Source organism: Gorilla gorilla, chromosome 2, assembly GCF_029281585.2.
Source record: "Gorilla gorilla gorilla isolate KB3781 chromosome 2, NHGRI_mGorGor1-v2.1_pri, whole genome shotgun sequence".
Classification (NCBI taxonomy): domain Eukaryota; kingdom Metazoa; phylum Chordata; class Mammalia; order Primates; family Hominidae; genus Gorilla; species Gorilla gorilla.
The window spans coordinates 56,943,327-56,961,680 of record NC_086017.1 but is presented as its reverse complement, the minus strand read 5'-3'; the positions used below and the strand labels follow the sequence as shown (position 1 = coordinate 56,961,680).

At 39.3% G+C, this 18,354-nt stretch overlaps 1 protein-coding gene across 4 annotated transcripts in view; it reads left to right on the top strand.

The window, feature by feature from the left end:
- Positions 1-18,354, top strand: part of SETD2 (SET domain containing 2, histone lysine methyltransferase) — a 149,402-nt gene that overhangs the window by 79,161 nt on the left and 51,887 nt on the right. For 3 of the 4 annotated variants that reach the window (XR_008678320.2, XM_019023373.4, XM_004034041.5), the window contains 2 exons: positions 205-324; positions 2,453-3,115. Coding sequence is in view for 2 of the 4 variants with exons in the window: in XM_019023373.4 (XP_018878918.3) it covers positions 205-324; positions 2,453-3,115 (783 nt within the window). In the remaining 2 variants the exon portion in view is untranslated. Of the gene's footprint in view, positions 1-204; positions 325-2,452; positions 3,116-5,751; positions 5,920-18,354 lie in introns of all 4 variants that reach the window. The other variant, XR_008678321.2, reaches the window with a different exon arrangement.

Sequence of the window (18,354 nt, the reverse complement as noted above, 5' to 3'; positions counted from 1 at the left end):
GTATCAGAGAAGATTATAATCTGTTTAAAGCATTTGTTGTAGAGTTCTATTTAGGCTAATGAAAACAGAGTTTCTAGGTTTTTTTTGTGAATGTAAGTGAACCCTATAATGTGTAATGTATACATGAACTCTCCTCGGGCTCTTTGTAATATTCTGATATTGCCTCCCAATGCTCTGCATCGTGTCTCCCTTCCCCCATGAAAGAACACACACTCACAATCCTGCCTGAAGTCCTTTCTGGAACGTCATGGGCTGTCTTTGTTGTGGATCTGGATGGCAGAGCTAGGTGACGGCCGGGAAAGTAACCAGAAGCTTCAGGAAGAGGTCAGTTCACATTTAGCTTGCTTGTTTCTTAAAACTGTTATATTGATTGTCTAGGTTGTGGATATGTGATAATATCAGTAATTATGAATTTAGCACTGTATCATTGGTATTAAATAATCAAATAATTTTTTCATCTCAGTATCATTCCTTTAACGTATCTAACCGTACATACACCTTGTTAGTAGTTTGTCCCATGGTTTTCCTATAGTATCTTTTTAAAGTTGGTACTACATAGCAGGGAACTACAAGAGCAAGATATAATAACAACAACATAGTTAAGTGAAAGATCCAGTTTATTGTTAAAACCAGAGTTTTAAAAAGATGGGAAGTCATATAAAATTTGAACTGTGGGGTCTAAAGAATTGGTAAAGATCTGAATTCTGCATAACAAGACTATGAACATTTTGAGGAATCTTTTAAATAAGTGTTTTAAAAGATCTAAGTAAAGGTTCATTGGCAGCATTGTTAGTGGAGTTACGATGTCTTTACCTTTCTATGAAATTAATAATATTTTCTAACTTTCTAATTTGTAATATAATCCCAAAGTCTTTTATTTAATAAAACACTTTTAAAAACAAACAAAAAGGAATGGGCAGATAAGTACTTGTTCTTGCCTCTGTCCTTCTCCCAGGAGATTTGGCTTGAGGAAATTGAGGAAGCCTTGGGGTTTCTGTGGAACTACATTGAGGAGTACTTCAGAAAAAATTCTTGGATTTCAGAATGGGGGAGGTTGTCTAAGAATGAGGAGAGGATCTCTCTTTGCTAGACAGCTGTTTATCAAAAGCTGAAGAGATGTCTGCATTTTTGTGTGTATGACAGACATCATTTAAATATGTTGTTACATAGCTGCCAAGTGTATATCACAGACACTTGGTAAACTTTTTAAGAAAAGATACCCAGGATTGGTCCAGTAGTGTATATGTTTAAAAAGCTACCCAGGTTTAGGAACTACTGGTAGAGAATATTAATCAGTCCTATTTGATGTTGTGATTCTTGCTGATCAGTCTTTTTTTTTTTTTTTTTTTGAGATGGAGTCTTGCTTTGTCGCCCAGGCTGGAGTGCAGTGGCGCGATCTCGGCTCACTGCAAGTTCCACCTCCCGGGTTCACGCCATTCTCCTGCCTCAGCCTTCCGAGTAGCTGGGACTACAGGCGCCCACTACCACGGCCGGCTAATTTTTTTTTTTTGTATTTTTAGTAGAGACAGGGTTTCACCGTGTTAGCCAGGATGATCTCGATCTCCTGACCTCGTGATCCGCCCGCCTCGGCCTCCCAAAGTGCTGGGATTACAGGCGTGAGCCACCGCGCCCGGCCTGATCAGTCTTATTAAAAGTTTTTCTTTCTTAAGGAAAACAATATTATGATTTTTAAATACGCTTGTGTTTACAGAGATGTAGTTCTTAATAAAGCAGTAGCAAAACTGCACTACTCTTGCAGAAATAATCTGAGTCGCATCCAGAAATTGAAAAAGTCAACTGTAGGCCAGGCGCTGTGGCTCAATGCCTGTAATCCCAGCAGTTTGGGAGGCTGAGGCAGGTGGATCACCTAAGATCAGGAGTTCAAGACCAGCCTGACCAACATGGAGAAACCCCATCTCTACTAAAAAAAAAAAAAAAAAGCTGTGCATGGTGGTGCATCCCTGTAATCCCAGCTCCTCGGGAGGCTGAGGTAGGAGAATCGCTTGAACCAGGGAGCCAGAGATTGCAGTGACCAAGATCACATCATTGCACTCCAGCCTGGGCAACAAGAGCAAAACTCCATCTCAAAAAAAAACCAAAATCAACTGTAGCCAGGTGTGGTGGCTCATGCCAGTAATCCCAGCATTTTGGGAGGCCGAGGTGGGTGGATCACTTGAGGTCAGGAGTTTGAGACCAGCCTGGCCAACATGGTGAAACCCCGTCTCTACTAAAAATACAAAAGATTAGCCAGGTGTGGTGGCGAGCGCCTGTACTCCCAGCTACTTGGGAGGCTGAGACAGGAGAATTGCTTGAACCCAGGAGGCAGAGGTTGCAGTGAGCCAAGATCATGCCATTGCATTCCAGCCTGGGTGACAGAGTGAGACTCTGTCTCAAAAAAAAAAAAAAAGTCAGCTGTACAAAGTGATGTAATTTTTTTTTTATGTTTAATCAGATTATAAAGACTTTGGAACACTTGCCCATTCCTACTAAAAATATGTTGGAGGAAAGCAAAGTACTTCCAATTATTCAACGCTGGTCTCAGACTAAGACTGCTGTCCCTCCGTTGAGTGAAGGAGATGGGTATTCTAGTGAGAATACATCGCGTGCTCACACACCACTCAACACACCTGATCCTTCCACCAAGCTGAGCACAGAAACTGACACAGACACTCCCAAGAAACTAATGTTTCGCAGACTGAAAATTATAAGTGAAAATAGCATGGACAGTGCAATCTCTGATGCAACCAGTGAGCTAGAAGGCAAGGATGGCAAAGAGGATCTTGATCAATTAGAAAATGTCCCTGTAGAGGAAGAGGAAGAATTGCAGTCACAACAGCTACTCCCACAACAGCTGCCTGAATGCAAAGTTGATAGTGAAACCAACATAGAAGCTAGTAAGCTACCTACATCTGAACCAGAAGCTGACGCTGAAATAGAGCCCAAAGAGAGCAACGACACAAAACTAGAAGAACCTATTAATGAGGAAACACCATCCCAAGATGAAGAGGAGGGTGTGTCTGATGTGGAGAGTGAAAGGAGCCAAGAACAGCCAGATAAAACAGTGGATATAAGTGATTTGGCCACCAAACTCCTGGACAGTTGGAAAGACCTAAAGGTAAGGAAGCATCTTTTGTTCATTTCAACTTGAATTAGTCAGGTTTTAGAGTTCTACAAACCTAAGCAAAATTAACTACTTTTTTTAGCCATGCATATTTCTGAAAAATGGAATACTGTCTCTCTTACTGTTTTATTTATAAGTGTCTCAAACATCTTCTAAACCATGGCAAGAGTCATATTAGCCAAACTAATATACAAATGTCTGCTTTTCTCTCACTTAGAAAAGTACATCACAATAGTGAGTTCAGTCATTTAAGTGCTCTTCACATTAAAAACAAAAATCCTTTGAGTAGCAAACTTAGGATTCTATTTGTAATGAGAAAAAATTAGTGTTTAAATTTATTGGAAATCAGCTGTATTAATGGAAAATTAAAAATAATTGGAAAACTAAGGTAATTTAGCAGCTTATTAAAAATGATTGAATGTAAATTTTTATTTTAGAAAAACAACTTTATGGAACTAGTTCGTATTCACTTCTATTATTGTTTCTGAAACGGGCCTGCTTTTAAATGCCTATTTCTTTGGACAAAAGAGGAAAAATAGATCTGGAACTCTTATGCCTATTACATACATAATCTCTTGTTGAAGAATGTAGCAAGATGTGCAGGGTTTGCTTTGCAGAAAACCCAGACTGAGTTTTGGATAAACACAAGAATGAATAACAGGATAAACCTAGGAGAGGTGTGGTACATTTCATTTGTAAGTGATCTGGGCTTGGGATCCACGTCTTGAGGACCCTGTGGGAATAGGTTACTTAACTAGCTTCTATTTTTCTGTTCCTCCTTTCTTCTGCCGGAGATGAAGCAACCAAATAAACCAGCAATCCTGACTCTTTGGAGCAAGATGAACACCTGAATCCTCCCTGCCCCTAATTATGGTGACAAAGCTCACTCCATTAGATCCTGTGATTTGACCCAATGAAACTGGCCTTAAACACTGAGCAAAATGAGTAGTTGGTGGTTGTGTACTATGCTTCCTCATTTGCTGTGTTGAGACCCTTCTTTAAGTATGTTGTGGTTTCAGCTCTTGTTTACCCATTTGAGCTCTTACTCATGTTACTTTCATCACTTACAATTCAGTATAAAGTCAGCCTTATTATGTCTTAGGAAATCAGGCCTTTTTCTAAATATGAAAGGAAGAGTTCGTAGTAAATTTACTTATGAAGTCAGTATGTGAACTGCAGGAATCAGAATTGCAGTTAATTGAAAGAAGTGCTGGGATAGTCACTTGATGGATTTTTATTTAAGGCCTGCTTTGTGACAGCACAGGAGTCCCTAAAAGGAGTCCCTCTTGTGTTTGGAGGCTGCTAGTGGAGCCTGTAAAGAAGCTCAGTTAAGAAGGTGGAGATGAAGACAAGTACACAAATGGACACAGAAAAGGCCTTTACAGCTGTACTTTTATGGAAGGAGAATAAGTAGGGTTGTAGACCAGTAGTTTACTTTTGCCGGAGAAGTCTCTGGTTGATGTTATTTTTTAAAACTGCTAAGATGTAATCATTGTAAAGCTATCTTAAAATCGGGAAAAAGTAAATATTCTTGTTTCTTTGTATGATAGTGGGTTTCTGTAATTGTGATGGTATGAATTACTCTCTAGGATATACTTAACCCAATTAGATGTAACCATGGTAATTTAAACTCACACTCTGGACACACATTTGAGTCCTACAAAATTACTTCTTCCCCTTCTTCTTATCTTCCCCACTCCTATCTGAAACATCAAAGCAATTTTATATGTAGCTTAATGATCCTCTTGATTTGAGGCTTAAAACTTTATTTGTACTTAAAATATATCCTTCTTATCCTTCATACTTTGGATTTTTCCTGATTCTTAGTGTCAAGGGAGCCATTAAGTAAAATTCTCCTCTCTTCTTCAAACTTTAGTTTGCTCTGGAATCATTACCCATCTAGAATTGTATTACTGAGAAATGTTTTTACTTGACTGTGAACTGTGATGTTTTGTTATACATTGGTGCTGGGGTTCTTAATTCATCCATCATTCTAATTAACATTTACTATGGCTCTGTTTTCAAAACTCTGATTATGGTGGTTCTTAAAAAAACCAGACAAACATAGATAGCATTTAACCAGAAGTCTGAAATCAGGAATCCATAATTTGAACATGTTTTAGAGAAACACATTGACATGATGTGATTACTGTATATCCATACGATCCCGGCATTGAAAGAGTTAACTACTTCTGTCTGACTTCCACCTATGTGTTCGAGTAGACATTGGCTGAAAAGAAAATGTCTTATTCAACCAACCTTTATTAGGCACCTATTGTCAAACACTGTGTTAGTTGCTGATCTTTAATTCCAAGATCATACTAAAAAGCATTGGTCTAAGATTGTGGTTATGTGGTTATGGCCATTTCAAGTCTCCCCAGCCAACCGGGGGCCACCATAACATTGGTGGACATGTGTTCCGCTTGGCTTTTCTACACACTGGATGGAGTGAAGAACAGAAAGGGATTGCTTCAGATTCCTTAATCTTGGTTTTGCTGTGATGGCAGACTATAGGAATCATCAGTAAATGAAAGAGGGTGGGAGGGAAGGGAATGAAGCTTCATGAATTACTCTTTGTCCTCCCAGATCTGATGATGATCCCCCTTGTAACTTGAACCATTTCCATCTAGCTTCTCAGGGCAGCAAGGAGCTTGTTAACATCACCAGCTGACCATGTGTCTCCTTTTCTCAACTCCATTTCCAACTTCGTGCTGAAGAAAAACGAGAACCTAGCGTGCATTCTGTGAAGAAACAGGAAGATGGTTGGGAAGTTGGATGATGCATGAAAAATATAATAGGTGAAAAGAGGACAGAGGTGGTTAACTCACTGGCGCCGGCGTTATTTTGGTGCGTCCATTGCCGACAATGGATGTCGTTCCGGGAAAATCCCTACTCCTGGCGAGAAAGGATTAAGTGAGCTACTTTTTCTATACCTATATACACAGGACCACTGCCTTGACTCCACAAGGCTTACACATTTTGACTCCTAAAGTAGACCTCAACCAGAAACATCACCTAGCACATTGCCACTTGTGAGCATGTATTCGTTTTCATGTGAAAATTTACTAGGCTACATTTTCAGCAGGGAGATGTGCATATATTTCTGTTTGCAGAAGAAATTGTTGCATATCACCCTTCATGCTGAAAATATACCCTAGACTTCATAGGGCAAAACAGCTGGTTACCAGTGGTGACTAAGTGTAACTTGACTGGAATATCTTCATTCATTTGGATCATAAGAAGAGGAGGTAAGGTTCCTATGAACTTGGCAATTTCATTTGCCATTAAACACCGAGAGATTGTAATGGTTAGTGATTCCAGAGCCTCTCTTATAAACACTTAGATTATAGGATGTGCATTTCTCCTTAGAATGAAATCTGGGTATTTCCATTTGCATCTGGATTTAGATGATTGAGGAACAAAATTACCTACATGTGATAAGTTGAACTCTTCCTAATGACTATTCTTATTCTTCTCTTATTTCATCTTTATCTCAAGACATTATCTTTAATTCAGCAAATCAAGTATTTCCCTAGAAAGCTACGTATTAAAACTCTCTATGAAAAGTTAAAATAAAACATAGAGTTGCCTAAACTGAGAAGTTTTGAGTCACTGCTTGGAATTTCACTCCCTCGCTAATATTGTATGTGAAATCTGCTGTGCAACATTTGAAAATGAAATTATGTTTCCTGGATTTCTGTGATAATTTTTGAATTCTTACTAGAGTAAGATTATTCTGTATCCATAAGGATTAATATTACTTATCCTTTAACAAAATTAAAATTGCCCCTAAAGAATGCTGTTTTAGCTACAGCAACATTGAAATTTTTAAATAAATGTCTCGTTTGGTAAAAGGCAAAAATGGTCTAAAATTTATTGGTCCATTTTTTAACCAAATACTTTCATCTAAATCAAGGGTTGGCCAAATCTGCCCCACTGTCTGTTTTTGTAAATAAAATTTTCTTTGAAACACAGCCATGTTCATTCGTTTATGTACTATCATCTGTGGCTGCTTTTGTACTACAGTGGTAGAGTTGAGTAGTTGTGACAAAGACTGGATGGCCTACAAAGCCTAAAATATTTACTATCTTGTCCTTTACAGAAAAAGTTTGCCAACATCTGATCTAAAAGATAAAGTGCAGAATCTGGCTGCTCTAAACATTCTGGTTTTGAATGAAGTCATTTTCACTTTACTCTTTTGGGTGAGCTCTTAATTCTGTTTCCCTAAAGACATAATGATCATGTTTCTATTGCTGCCCATGAAATTAGTTTTTTTTTTAAAAAGTCTTGATGCTGTTTAGGAAGTGATTTGGTTGTACAACTATCTTGAGAGGTGGGAGGGTGTATACATTATAGAATTTCCAAGCTAGAAGTGATCATTAAGGAATATTGTTATTCCCTTAGGACTGTGACCAAGTCAGAAACTTGAGACTGTTTTAGTATAGATGTAGGCAGTATAATTTAAGTCTTATAGTAACCATAATGAAAACACATACATTTTCCTTCTTAATACTTTAAACTTTTAATTATGATATAATTTCAGGCTCAATGAAAAACTGCAAGAATAGCATTCTGTACATATTCTGCATGTTACACACATTCTAGTGACGAGTCTAGAGAAAATTCAGTGAAAAATTCCTCTAAACTTTTCACTGAGATTCCCCAGTGTTAACATTTTACCTTATTTTTTTTTTTATTGTTTTCTGTTTCTGAACTTTAAAAAATTAAGTTACAGCAGAGGTGGGCAGATAGTTTGAGCCCAGGAGTTCAAGACCAGCCTGGGCAACAAAGCAAAACCCTGTATCTACAAAAACTAAAAAATTAGCCAGGCGTGGTGGCACGTGCCTGTAGTCCCAGCCACTTGGGAGGCTGAGGTGGGAGGATTGCTTGAGCCCAGGAGGTTGAGGCTGCAGTGATCCATGATGGTGTCACTGCACTCCAGCCTGGATGACAGAGTGAGACTTTGTGTAAAACAAAACAAAACAAAACAACAACTAAGTTATAGATATGATGCCCCTGGATATTGTGTATTTCCTAAAACCAAGGATATTCTTCTGTGTAACTTTAGTGTACTTACCAAAATCAGCAAATTGCAGTGATAAAATACTATGATCTAATCAGCAGACCTCTTTCGGATTTTGCCAGTTGTTCACATAATGGCCTTTATAGCAAAAAAAAAAACAAAAAAAACAAAAAAACAAAACTGAGAATCTAATATGGGAGCACACATTAATTGAGTTGTATGTCTCCTTAGTATCCTTTACTCTGAAATAGTTCTTCGGTCTGCCTTTATTTTTTATAAAGTTCACATTTTAAAGTATTTTTGAATTTTTGTAGAATACCCCTCAGTTGGGTTTGTCTGAAACTTTCCTTTGCTTGGATTCAGGTATACATTTTTTTGGTCAGGAATATTACAGTAGTGTTCTTCTCATGGTACCGAATTGTCCCATTACTAGCATTGTCAACTTTTATCACTCGATTAAGCAGTAGTCTGCCAGACTTTTCCAGTGTGAAGTTACGATTTTTCCCTTTATAATTAAAAAGCATCACATATGAGCAACTTTGGAAATATGTAAATACCCTATTTTTCATAAAATATATCCATTAGATTTAGCATCCAGTGATTTGCTTGAATTACTTACTGTGGTGGTTGCCAAATGGTGATTTTCTAATTCATTATTCCTTTTACTTTGTTTATTGGACATTCTTTTGTAAGCAAGAAGTTTACTTGTTCTCCTATTTGTTCATTCATTGATTTATACTATTTTACTCGTAGATTCTTATTTTACCCAATAGATTATGATCCATTAACTTCATTATTTACTTGATGCCTTCATTGTCCCATATTTGGCCAGTAGAAGCCCTTTCATGTTGGCTTTTGTGTCATTCTGACATATCTCCATTATTTTCTTTTACCTTTTTGCTACAATATGCTGTTCCAGGCTCATCTTGTACTGTCCCTTCCCCAGCCCTGGAATTGGTCATTTCTTCAAGAATCTCTTGTTCCTCGTGTTGGGAAATGTTTTTGAAACCAATATCTGGATTCTAGATGAAGTTGTCGATACTAGGACAGTGTGTCTAGGACCCGTCAGTAGATTGTATAAAATATATGTGTGTGTGTGTATCAATTAACATGTACGTACACACAATGTACTTCGCCACTCTATTATCTATCATTTGTTTCCATCTGTTAATCTGACACCATACCCTCCTTTGAATCTTTTGAGATTCCTTCTGTAACTCTCAGTTGTTCATTCTTCTTTTGCCTGTCCCTTAAAAAGTTGTATTTCTTGGGGCACCTGAGATGTATTTTGTTCTACATGTTAAATAGGGCACAGCAGGCCGGGTGTGGTGGCTCACACTTGTAATCCCAGCACTTTAGGAGGCCGAGGCAGGTGGATCACCTGAGGTCAACAGTTCAAGACCAGCCTGGCCAACATGGTGAAACCCTGTCTCTACAAAAATACAAAAATTAGCCGGGCATGATGGCAGTGCCTGTAATCCCAGCTACTCGGGAGGCTGAGGAGGGGGAATTGCTTGAACCCAGGAGGTAGAGGTTGCAGTGAGCTGAGATCGCACCATTGCACTCCAGCCTGGGTGACACAGTGAGATTCTGTCTCTGAAAAATAAATAAGGCACAACATCTCTTCTTTGCCACTTTTAATTCAGGCTCCTGCCATTTCTTACTTACACTTTTACAACATTTATCCTTCTTGCTCTCATTCTTTTCCCCTTTCATTAACCCTTCATTATGCTACAGTATTTTAAAAACATAGATGTGATTAACAGGAACCTCTAGTAACATCTCAGAGACTCCATTACTCTAAGAACAAAGCCTTTACTGCATGATAGAGAAAGTAATTCCGTATCTGTCTAAACTTCTTGCCTAGCAGGCAGTTTCTCTTTACACAGTGCATGAGGCACATCAGTCTTCTCATACATATTCACCTCTTCATGTCCTTGAACATACTGTTCTCCTTGCTTGGAATAATTTTTTTTTTTTTGAATGAGTTGCAGTTCATGCTTTGTCCTTTTCTGTACTTCTATACAACTGTAATTATCTTAACCGATTACTAAAACTTCTTGTGTAGATGCTTGTTTCCCCTCACTAGACCATGGAATTGCTTTCTTCAAAGGCATGGACAATTTTTTAATCTTTGTAGTAAGAGTTACTTTTATTATGGCATCTTGGCAGTAATGGTTATTATAAATTACTTCTTACTAATAGTGAGTGACTACTATGTGCCCCCTATAATCTGTGCTACATTCAGTAGCTAGAGCAATCTTTCGGAAATATAAATCCTTCATCTCAGTTTCCTATTTAAAATTTTTAAATGGCTCACCATTACACTGTTGAAATTAAGTTCATTTTTCTTAACGTGGCTTGCATGCCTGGCCATGGTCTGGTTTCCATTTATTTCTGCAGTCTCCTCTCAAGCCATTCTGGACAGGCAGTAGACCTCTGCTGCTAATATTCACACACATACACTCATTCCTGAAAACTCTTTTGTTTTGGATGTCTCTTCTCATTTAAATTTCTTCCTCCCCCGCCCCCCCCGAAAGTCTTTCCTGTTTCTCCAAGATAGAGTGTTTGTTTTGCCCTTTGTATAGGCTCTCACAACATCTTTTCCAATCAAAGGCAGATAACATTTTATAGTGGTACATTGAGTGAAGGAAGAGACTGCTTATGTCTTGGTCACTTGGGTCTTCCCAGTGTCCTGTGAAGAGCTCGGTAATGTAGTTTGACATTTCAAAAATATGTGAATGAAAATATGAAGAAAGTCCATCTTTTTCTGTGGTAACTTCATACTTTCTTTCATACTGCTTCTCGAATACCTAGAACATATTTTTTATTTGATAGATGGTCAGAAAATATTTTCATAAGCACATTGTTATCTTTTCAACCCTGTGAAGTTAAGTGGTGGTGTTTTTATCAGCTGTAAAGTGGAATCAAACAGGCCCATGAGGTTGTAACTTAGCTTTTAAGTGACAGCTGACAATTGACTCATGTCTTCTGATTTAAATACTGCCTTCTTCCACTCACTTTTCTGGTCCAAAAAGTAACTATTTCTCTGTCTTTTCTAGGCAGTTCATGCAATTGTGTTTCTTTGGCAAATACTTTTTAGATTCTTCTTCTTTTTTTTTTTTTTTTTTGAGATGGAGTTTCGATTTTGTTGCCCAGGCTGGAGTGCAATGGCATGATCTCGGCTCACCACAACCTCTGCCTCCTGGGTTCAAGCGATTCTCCTGCTTCAGCCTCCGGAGTAGCTGGAATTACAGGCATGCACCACCATGCCCGGCTAATTTCTTTTTGTATTTTTAGTAGAGATGGGGGTTTCTCCATGTTGGTCAGGCTGGTCTCGAACTCCCGGCCTCAGGTGATCTGCCCGCCTCGGCTTCCCAAAGTCCTGGGATTATGGGTGTGAGCCACCGCGCCCGGCCTTTTTAGATCATTCTTAATCTGCTTCTGATTTAGAAACTAATAAGTCTGAATTCATTCTAATGTCATAGAAACCATTTTAGTGTTTTGTTCAAGTATCTTTTTTTCCTTTAATACTGCAGAGATTTTTTTTTTTTTTTTAAGAGACGGAGTCTCGCTCTGTCGCCCAGGCTGGAGTGCAGTGGCGCAATCTCGGCTCACTGCAAGCTCCACCTCCTGGGTTCACGCCATTCTCCTGCCACTGCCTCCGGAGTAGCTGGAACTACAGGCACCTGCCACCACGTCCAGCTAATTTTTGTATTTTTAGTAGAGACGGGGTTTCACCGTGTTAGCCAGGATGGTCTCAATCTCCTGACCTCGTGATCCACCTGCCTCAGCCTCCCAAAGTGTTGGGATTACAGGCGTGAGCCACCGTTCCCGGCCTACTGCAGAGATTTTTAATCTGTGATCCATAATTGAACTTCAGGAGATGTTTAGAACCTCTAAAATTACATGTAAGACTATAGCATTTCTGGGGTGAGGGTCCATAAATATAAGCAGTTTCTCTAACAGGGGCATGTATATATCTGGGTTGAGAAAGGAATGAACTGTGGTTCAAAAAGTGTTTCTAGATGATTTGGGTATCAGGAGGGCTCCTACTCTTAGCTTTGTAGTGAAGGGTGGGTAAGGCTAGAAAAGAAGGTGGTTGGGGGACCAAGTTTAAATAGAAGCAGTGAACTAGGAGGACTTTCTAGGTATGGCACTTGCTGAAGAACAACATTTACAAGTTGCCTTGTGAGTAGCTATGGTCTTTACCAAGAATACAGCCATAATGCGCAAGAGTCTTTGGTACTATGCCTAGGACTTTTTCTGAGGCATTTTATCTTTTCTTCTTCTTTTTTAGTTTTAAAAACAGGCTATTTCTGCACATGAGGCAAAATATGAAAGACATACAGTGAAATGTTTCCTCCCTACCCTTGGCTTCCATCTGATTTCCTTGAGGCAATCAAGCAGTTTCTTGTGTAGCTTTCCAGAGATAATTTATGCATATTATGCATATATTTTATTTTTTAAAATAAAACTGGCAACATTATTCAGCGCCTTTTTAATATAATGTGAAGATTACTTGATATCAATTTATAAAGAATTTATTTTTCAGAACTGCATATTATTTTACTGTATAGGTATACCATAATTTATTTAATCATTCTCATAGCCATTTAGGTTGATTGCTTTCTTTGCCTTAGCAGCAAGTAATTTTCACCTAAGTCATTGCACACATTCACACGTAGGAGTATGCATGTTGGCTAAGTTACTAAAAATTAGTGTTGTTGAGCTACAGTCTGTGTTGTAATTTTGATAAGCATTGCCAAATTGCTCTTCATAGTTATTATATCAATTCAACTCTCATTGGCAGTGTATATACGTAAGAATGAGAATTTCACCACCCCTGGCCAGCACAAGTACTGTCAAGTTTTATCTTGGTCAGACTGATAGGCAAAAATGGAATATTGCAGTTTTGATTTAATTTTTCTCATATGTATTAGGTATTGAACATCTTTCTGTTTGTATTTCCTACTTTAAGAACTTTGTTCATCTTCTTCACCCATTTTTCTTAGTGGCTGAAAACTGCACAGATCTTGTTACCTTTCATTTCTTCGGAGCCCTGCTATTCGAAGTTAGAGTGTTTCTTCAGGGGTTTAAAAGCATAAACAAAATTATTTCATTCCCTTTTTCCTCTTCTCCCTCTCACTCTTTTCTTCCTCTTTCCCACCCATGTATGTGATTTTTATGAAACCCTCCAGACATGTATAGTATCTTCTAATCAAATCTCTTTGACCTACTTGCGCTTCCCCTCTACTCAGGTGCAGACTTGCTAGGTCATAATCCTTCTGTTTTCCCTTTGGCCCTCTTAGCCTTATTGCTCAGTAGTATTTCATATTTCTTTAATTCTGGAAGATTTATCTGCTTAATTTTGTAAAATATTTTCTTCTTTCCTAGAATGCCTTTTACCTGAAGTTGGCACCTGAACTTCTAGGCTCCATAGCTTAGCTTTTCTACTTTCTTTTTATCCATTCCTGCTGCGTTTTGTCTGTTCTTTTAGCTATGAAAGTGGCAGTTTATTCACAGTATTTTTTTTTTTTTTTTTGAGATGGAATGTCACTCTGTTACCCAGGCTAGAGTGCAGTGGTGCTATCTTAGCTCACTGGAACCTCAAACCTCCTGGGCTCAAGAGCTCCACCTGCCTCGGCCTCCTGAGTGGCTGGGACTATAGGCATGGGCTGCCATGCCCAGGTAATTTTTTCATTTTTCCTTTTTTTTCTTTCTTTCTTTTTTTTTTTTTTTTTTGAGACGGAGTCTCGCTCTGTCACCCAGGCTGGAGTGCAGTGGCAAGATCTCGGCTCACTGCAAGCTCCGCCTCCCAGGGTCACACCATTCTCCTGCCTCAGCCTCCTGAGTAGCTGAGACTACAGATGCCCGCCACCACGCACAGCTAATTTCTTGTATTTTTTAGTAGAGACAGGGTTTCACCGTGTTAGCCAGGATGGTCTGAATCTCCTGACCTCGTGATCCGCCTGCCTCGTCCTTCCAAAGTGCTGGGATTACAGGCTTGAGTCACCGTGCCTGGTCCTAATTTTTTCATTTTTCTAGAGACGAGGTCTTGCTATATTGCCCAGGCTCCTGGGCTCAAGCGATCCGCCTGCCTTGGCCTCCCAAAGTGTTGGGATCACAGGTGTGAGCCACTGCACCCAGGCTTGCTTGCAGTCTTTTTTTCTCTTTCTCAGTATTGCTGTCATTTAGGAAAATATTTAGGAAAAAAGGTTTGGTTGGCCTATACGAGATTTGATCTGTACTTGTTAACAAGGAATAACTAAATCTAGTCTTAGTTTTCAAAAATAAATCTGTTATTACAGAACAGATAGTCTGATCTCTATATAACAAAAGGTGGAAATCTTGCTCTTGTGAATTATTTTGTTCTTTTTTTTTTGAGATGGAGTCTCACTGTGTCGCCCAGGCTGAAGTGCAGTGGCGTGATCTCAGCTCACTGCAAGCTCCGCCTCCCGGATTCATGCCATTCTCCTGCCTCAGCCTCCCGAGTAGCTGGGACTACAGGCACCCGCCACCAGGCCCGGCTAATTTTTTGTATTTTTGGTAGAGACGGGGTTTCACCGTGTTAGCCAGGATGGTCTCGATCTTCTGACCTCGTGATCTGCCCGCCTCGGCCTCCCAAAGTGCTGGGATTACAGGCGTGAGCCACTGTGCCCCACCAATTATTTTGTTCTTATAAGTGTTGTTTAGCTCAGGAACAGTCTAAACCAGTGGTAACTTTTTTCTTGTCAGAAAAAGATTTCTTATAAATTATTTAATAATTTTGTTTTAATCCTGTTTCTACAGTATATTTTTAGAGTTTATTTGGGATGTATTAATGAAGTGCTGCATTGCTTCCAATGAGTACCTTTTGAGCCTGTCATAAGAAAACGTTGTAAAGTAAGCCATGTGACCTGGTAGTAGTAGGTAACTTGTTCAAGTGTTTATTAATAGAAAACATACTATATGGAACATACTATTTCGAGTTAAAGACTTTCTACCTTTTACTTTTATTTGCTTTTTTTTTTTCTGTATGTTTTGTGTCTGGGCAATCTCCAGCAGTATCACTATATGTTATTGTTTCTTAAATTTCCCCAAATTGTGATCTTTTGCTTTAGCCTGTTTCCTGAATTTCAAATGTATATTTATCACTCTTTCCCTGGAAACACAATGTTTTGGGCTGTAGGTGAGGCCTTTAAACAGTAGTTTTTTCCAGGGATAAAAGCGATTGATGGTATAGTGATAAAAAGCATAGGGTATATGCAGTATTTTGAGTTTATGTAGCACTGTGTAGGTGATTTCTATAAATTAGAACTAGAATTTCACTTGTTGGTCCATTCAGAAAGGAATTGAGTGTTGATTATGTGCCAGACACTGTTCTTGGTGCTAGAGATACAACAAAGAATAAGACAGTATGGGCCCATAATAATTATAGCTTGAGTGTGTATGAATTGTGTGTTAGTTGAGATTTGCACCTAGACACTAAAGAAATAAGAGGACAATATGTAAAAAGTATCAGATGGAGCATGGAAGCAGATTCTTTTAGGTCTGTCCGAGGGCAAGAGCAGTCCTAGAACCTAACTTGCAGAATATCAAACCTGCCAGGCATAGTGGCACGCACCTGTAGGCCAGCTACTTGGGAAGCTGAGATCAAAGTATCCCTTGAGCATGGGAGTTTGAGGGTGCAGTGAGCTATGATCACACCACTGCACTGGACATGATGGCTTCCAGCACTTCGGGAAGCTAAGACAGGAGGATCACTTGAGGCCAGGAGTTTGAGACCAGCCTGGGCAACAGAGCAAGACACCATTGCTATACACACATATACACACACAATATTAAATCTTAGAATATCCACAGTATTGTCTTCAGTATTCTCTTCCAGTAAATAACATTTTGAGACCTTATAGATCTGAAAAATGTTCTTATTCTGTTCTCCCTTGTTTGGCAGATCATATAATTATCATTTTGAAATGTTCTGTTATAGTATGCCAGTCTCTTGAGTGGAATATTTAACAAAGTAAGGTGATCTTACATTAAGGGTTAACATGAATGAAGCCAATTTAAACATTTTCTGTAACAGACTCTGTGGCCTATGGATGTGACATTATTCCAGACAGACTCAAGTATCACTGAGACTAATACTGTTATTCACAAGACAGAATGATCTTAAGAAATGTCAAAGTTATCCTCGCGTGGCTGCTTCCTTCTCAGCTTTCAATGTTGTGGGACTTTGGAAAACTTCAGTTGTATTTTCAGGACCCCATTCTCTTAATATATAAAATAAGGAGGAGACAGTAGGTAATCTGAGTTGCCACCTTAAATTTTGTATGTAGCCTTGACTAGAAAGAGAGAGGATCAAGTTAGCAGCTCCAAGTGCTTAGGTACATTTTGATAGAAATTGTTTCTCATGTGATTAGGCACACAGTAAATAGTAGCTCCTGGTCATTAGTCAGTAGTAATCATTATTTTGTGAACATCAAAATACATTTTCAACTTAGTAGTTGATCTAAACTTTTGAACGTAACTAAGAATTTATCTTTGAGAAGCGTTGCTGGTGGTACATTAACTGCCGCTACAGAGTGGGTCCCCAACTTGAGGCCTATGTAATAAATTACTTTAAATTTTTGTAATAAATGCTTATAATGCCAAGATATTATGCAAAAGAAACTAGGTCAAAATTGTGTTATTCTTAGTGGGACCCTCAATACACCAGTTCTAAGTACCTTTTGTGAATGAACCTGCTGTCTTTTGGAGTGCCTAGGTTTACAGAGTACCTAATGCAAATGTCATTTCCAAGCTTCTTAAAATTAGCAGAATACCTTTTTTCCCTTATAGTGTGGGTAGATGGTAATAAATGGCGTTCTTACTTTTTCCTGTCTAGTAACCCCTCTGAGAGGCAGATAGAGGAGTAAGACACACAGAACTAAGAGTGCCAGCTTGCTCCTTCCTGTCTTTATTCCTGATTCAGTATTACCCACAGCTAGAAATTGACAACTCAGTAACTTCAGATGTCCCTCATAGTAGCAGATGGGAATGTATCCCCTCTCTAAAGGCAAAAGAAGATCAAGAGAAAAGAGAGCCCAGATGTCTCTTAGCTGAGGGCAGGCCTACCTAGTTTTTTCTCCCAGATTCTCTCTTGTGGGGAGGGGTGGGTGAGGATAAGAATAGCCGGTAGTTCAGTAGTTCTCAGCCTTCTCTGTGCATCAGAATCATCTGAGGAGCTTCTAAAAAAGACGCATGTCTGGCATCCACATCCAGAGATTTAGATTCACTTTGTCTGGGGTGGTATTTCCATGAACGCTTCTTGGGTGGTTTAATTGTACAACCAGGGTAGAGAATCACAGCTCTAATGAAAGTTCTTCTACATAGGAAGGTGAGGTTAAGGGGATGGAGGATGTCACCTGCATTTGTGCATAAATCTCAGAATGGTACTCCTTCTCAAAATAATGTTGTTAGGCATGTCCTGTGTCATCTAATACAGAAGATAAAAGTGCTCTCGAGTTAGACTGTCTGGTAGCATCATAACCTTGGGTAGGTTGCTAAGCTTTTTAAGTAAGTTTCCTTTTTGGAAAATTGAGGTAATAGTACTTACCTCATAGGGTCGTTTTGAAGCTCAAATAAGATAATGTATTTGAAGGGCTGGGTGCGGTGGCTCACATCTGTAATCCCAGAACTTTGGGAGGCCAAGGTGGGCAGATCATGAGGTCAGGAGTTCGAGACCAGTCTGGCCAACATGATAAAACCCCATCTCTACTAAAAATACAAAAATTAGCCAAGCATGGTGGCATGCACCTGTAATCCCAGTTACTGGGGAGGCTAAGGAGAATCGCTTGAACCTGGGAGGTGGAGGTTGCAATGAGCTGAGATCGCACCACTGCACTCCAGCCTGTGCGACAGAGACCCCGGTTCAAAAAACAAAACAAAACAAAAAGATAGGCCGGGCGCAGTGGCTTACGCCTGTAATCCTAGCACTTTGGGAGGCCAGGGTGGGCAGATCATGAGATCAGGAGTTCGAGACCAACCTGGCTAACATGGTGAAACCCTGTCTTTACTAAAAATACAAAAATTAGCTGGGCATGGTGGTGTGTGCCTATAATCCCTGCTACTCAGGAGGCTGGTGCAGGAGAATTGCTTGAACCCAGGAGGCAGAGGTTGCAGTGAGCTGAGATTGTGCCGCTTTACCCCAGCCTGGACGACAGAGCAAGACTCCGTCTCAAAAAAA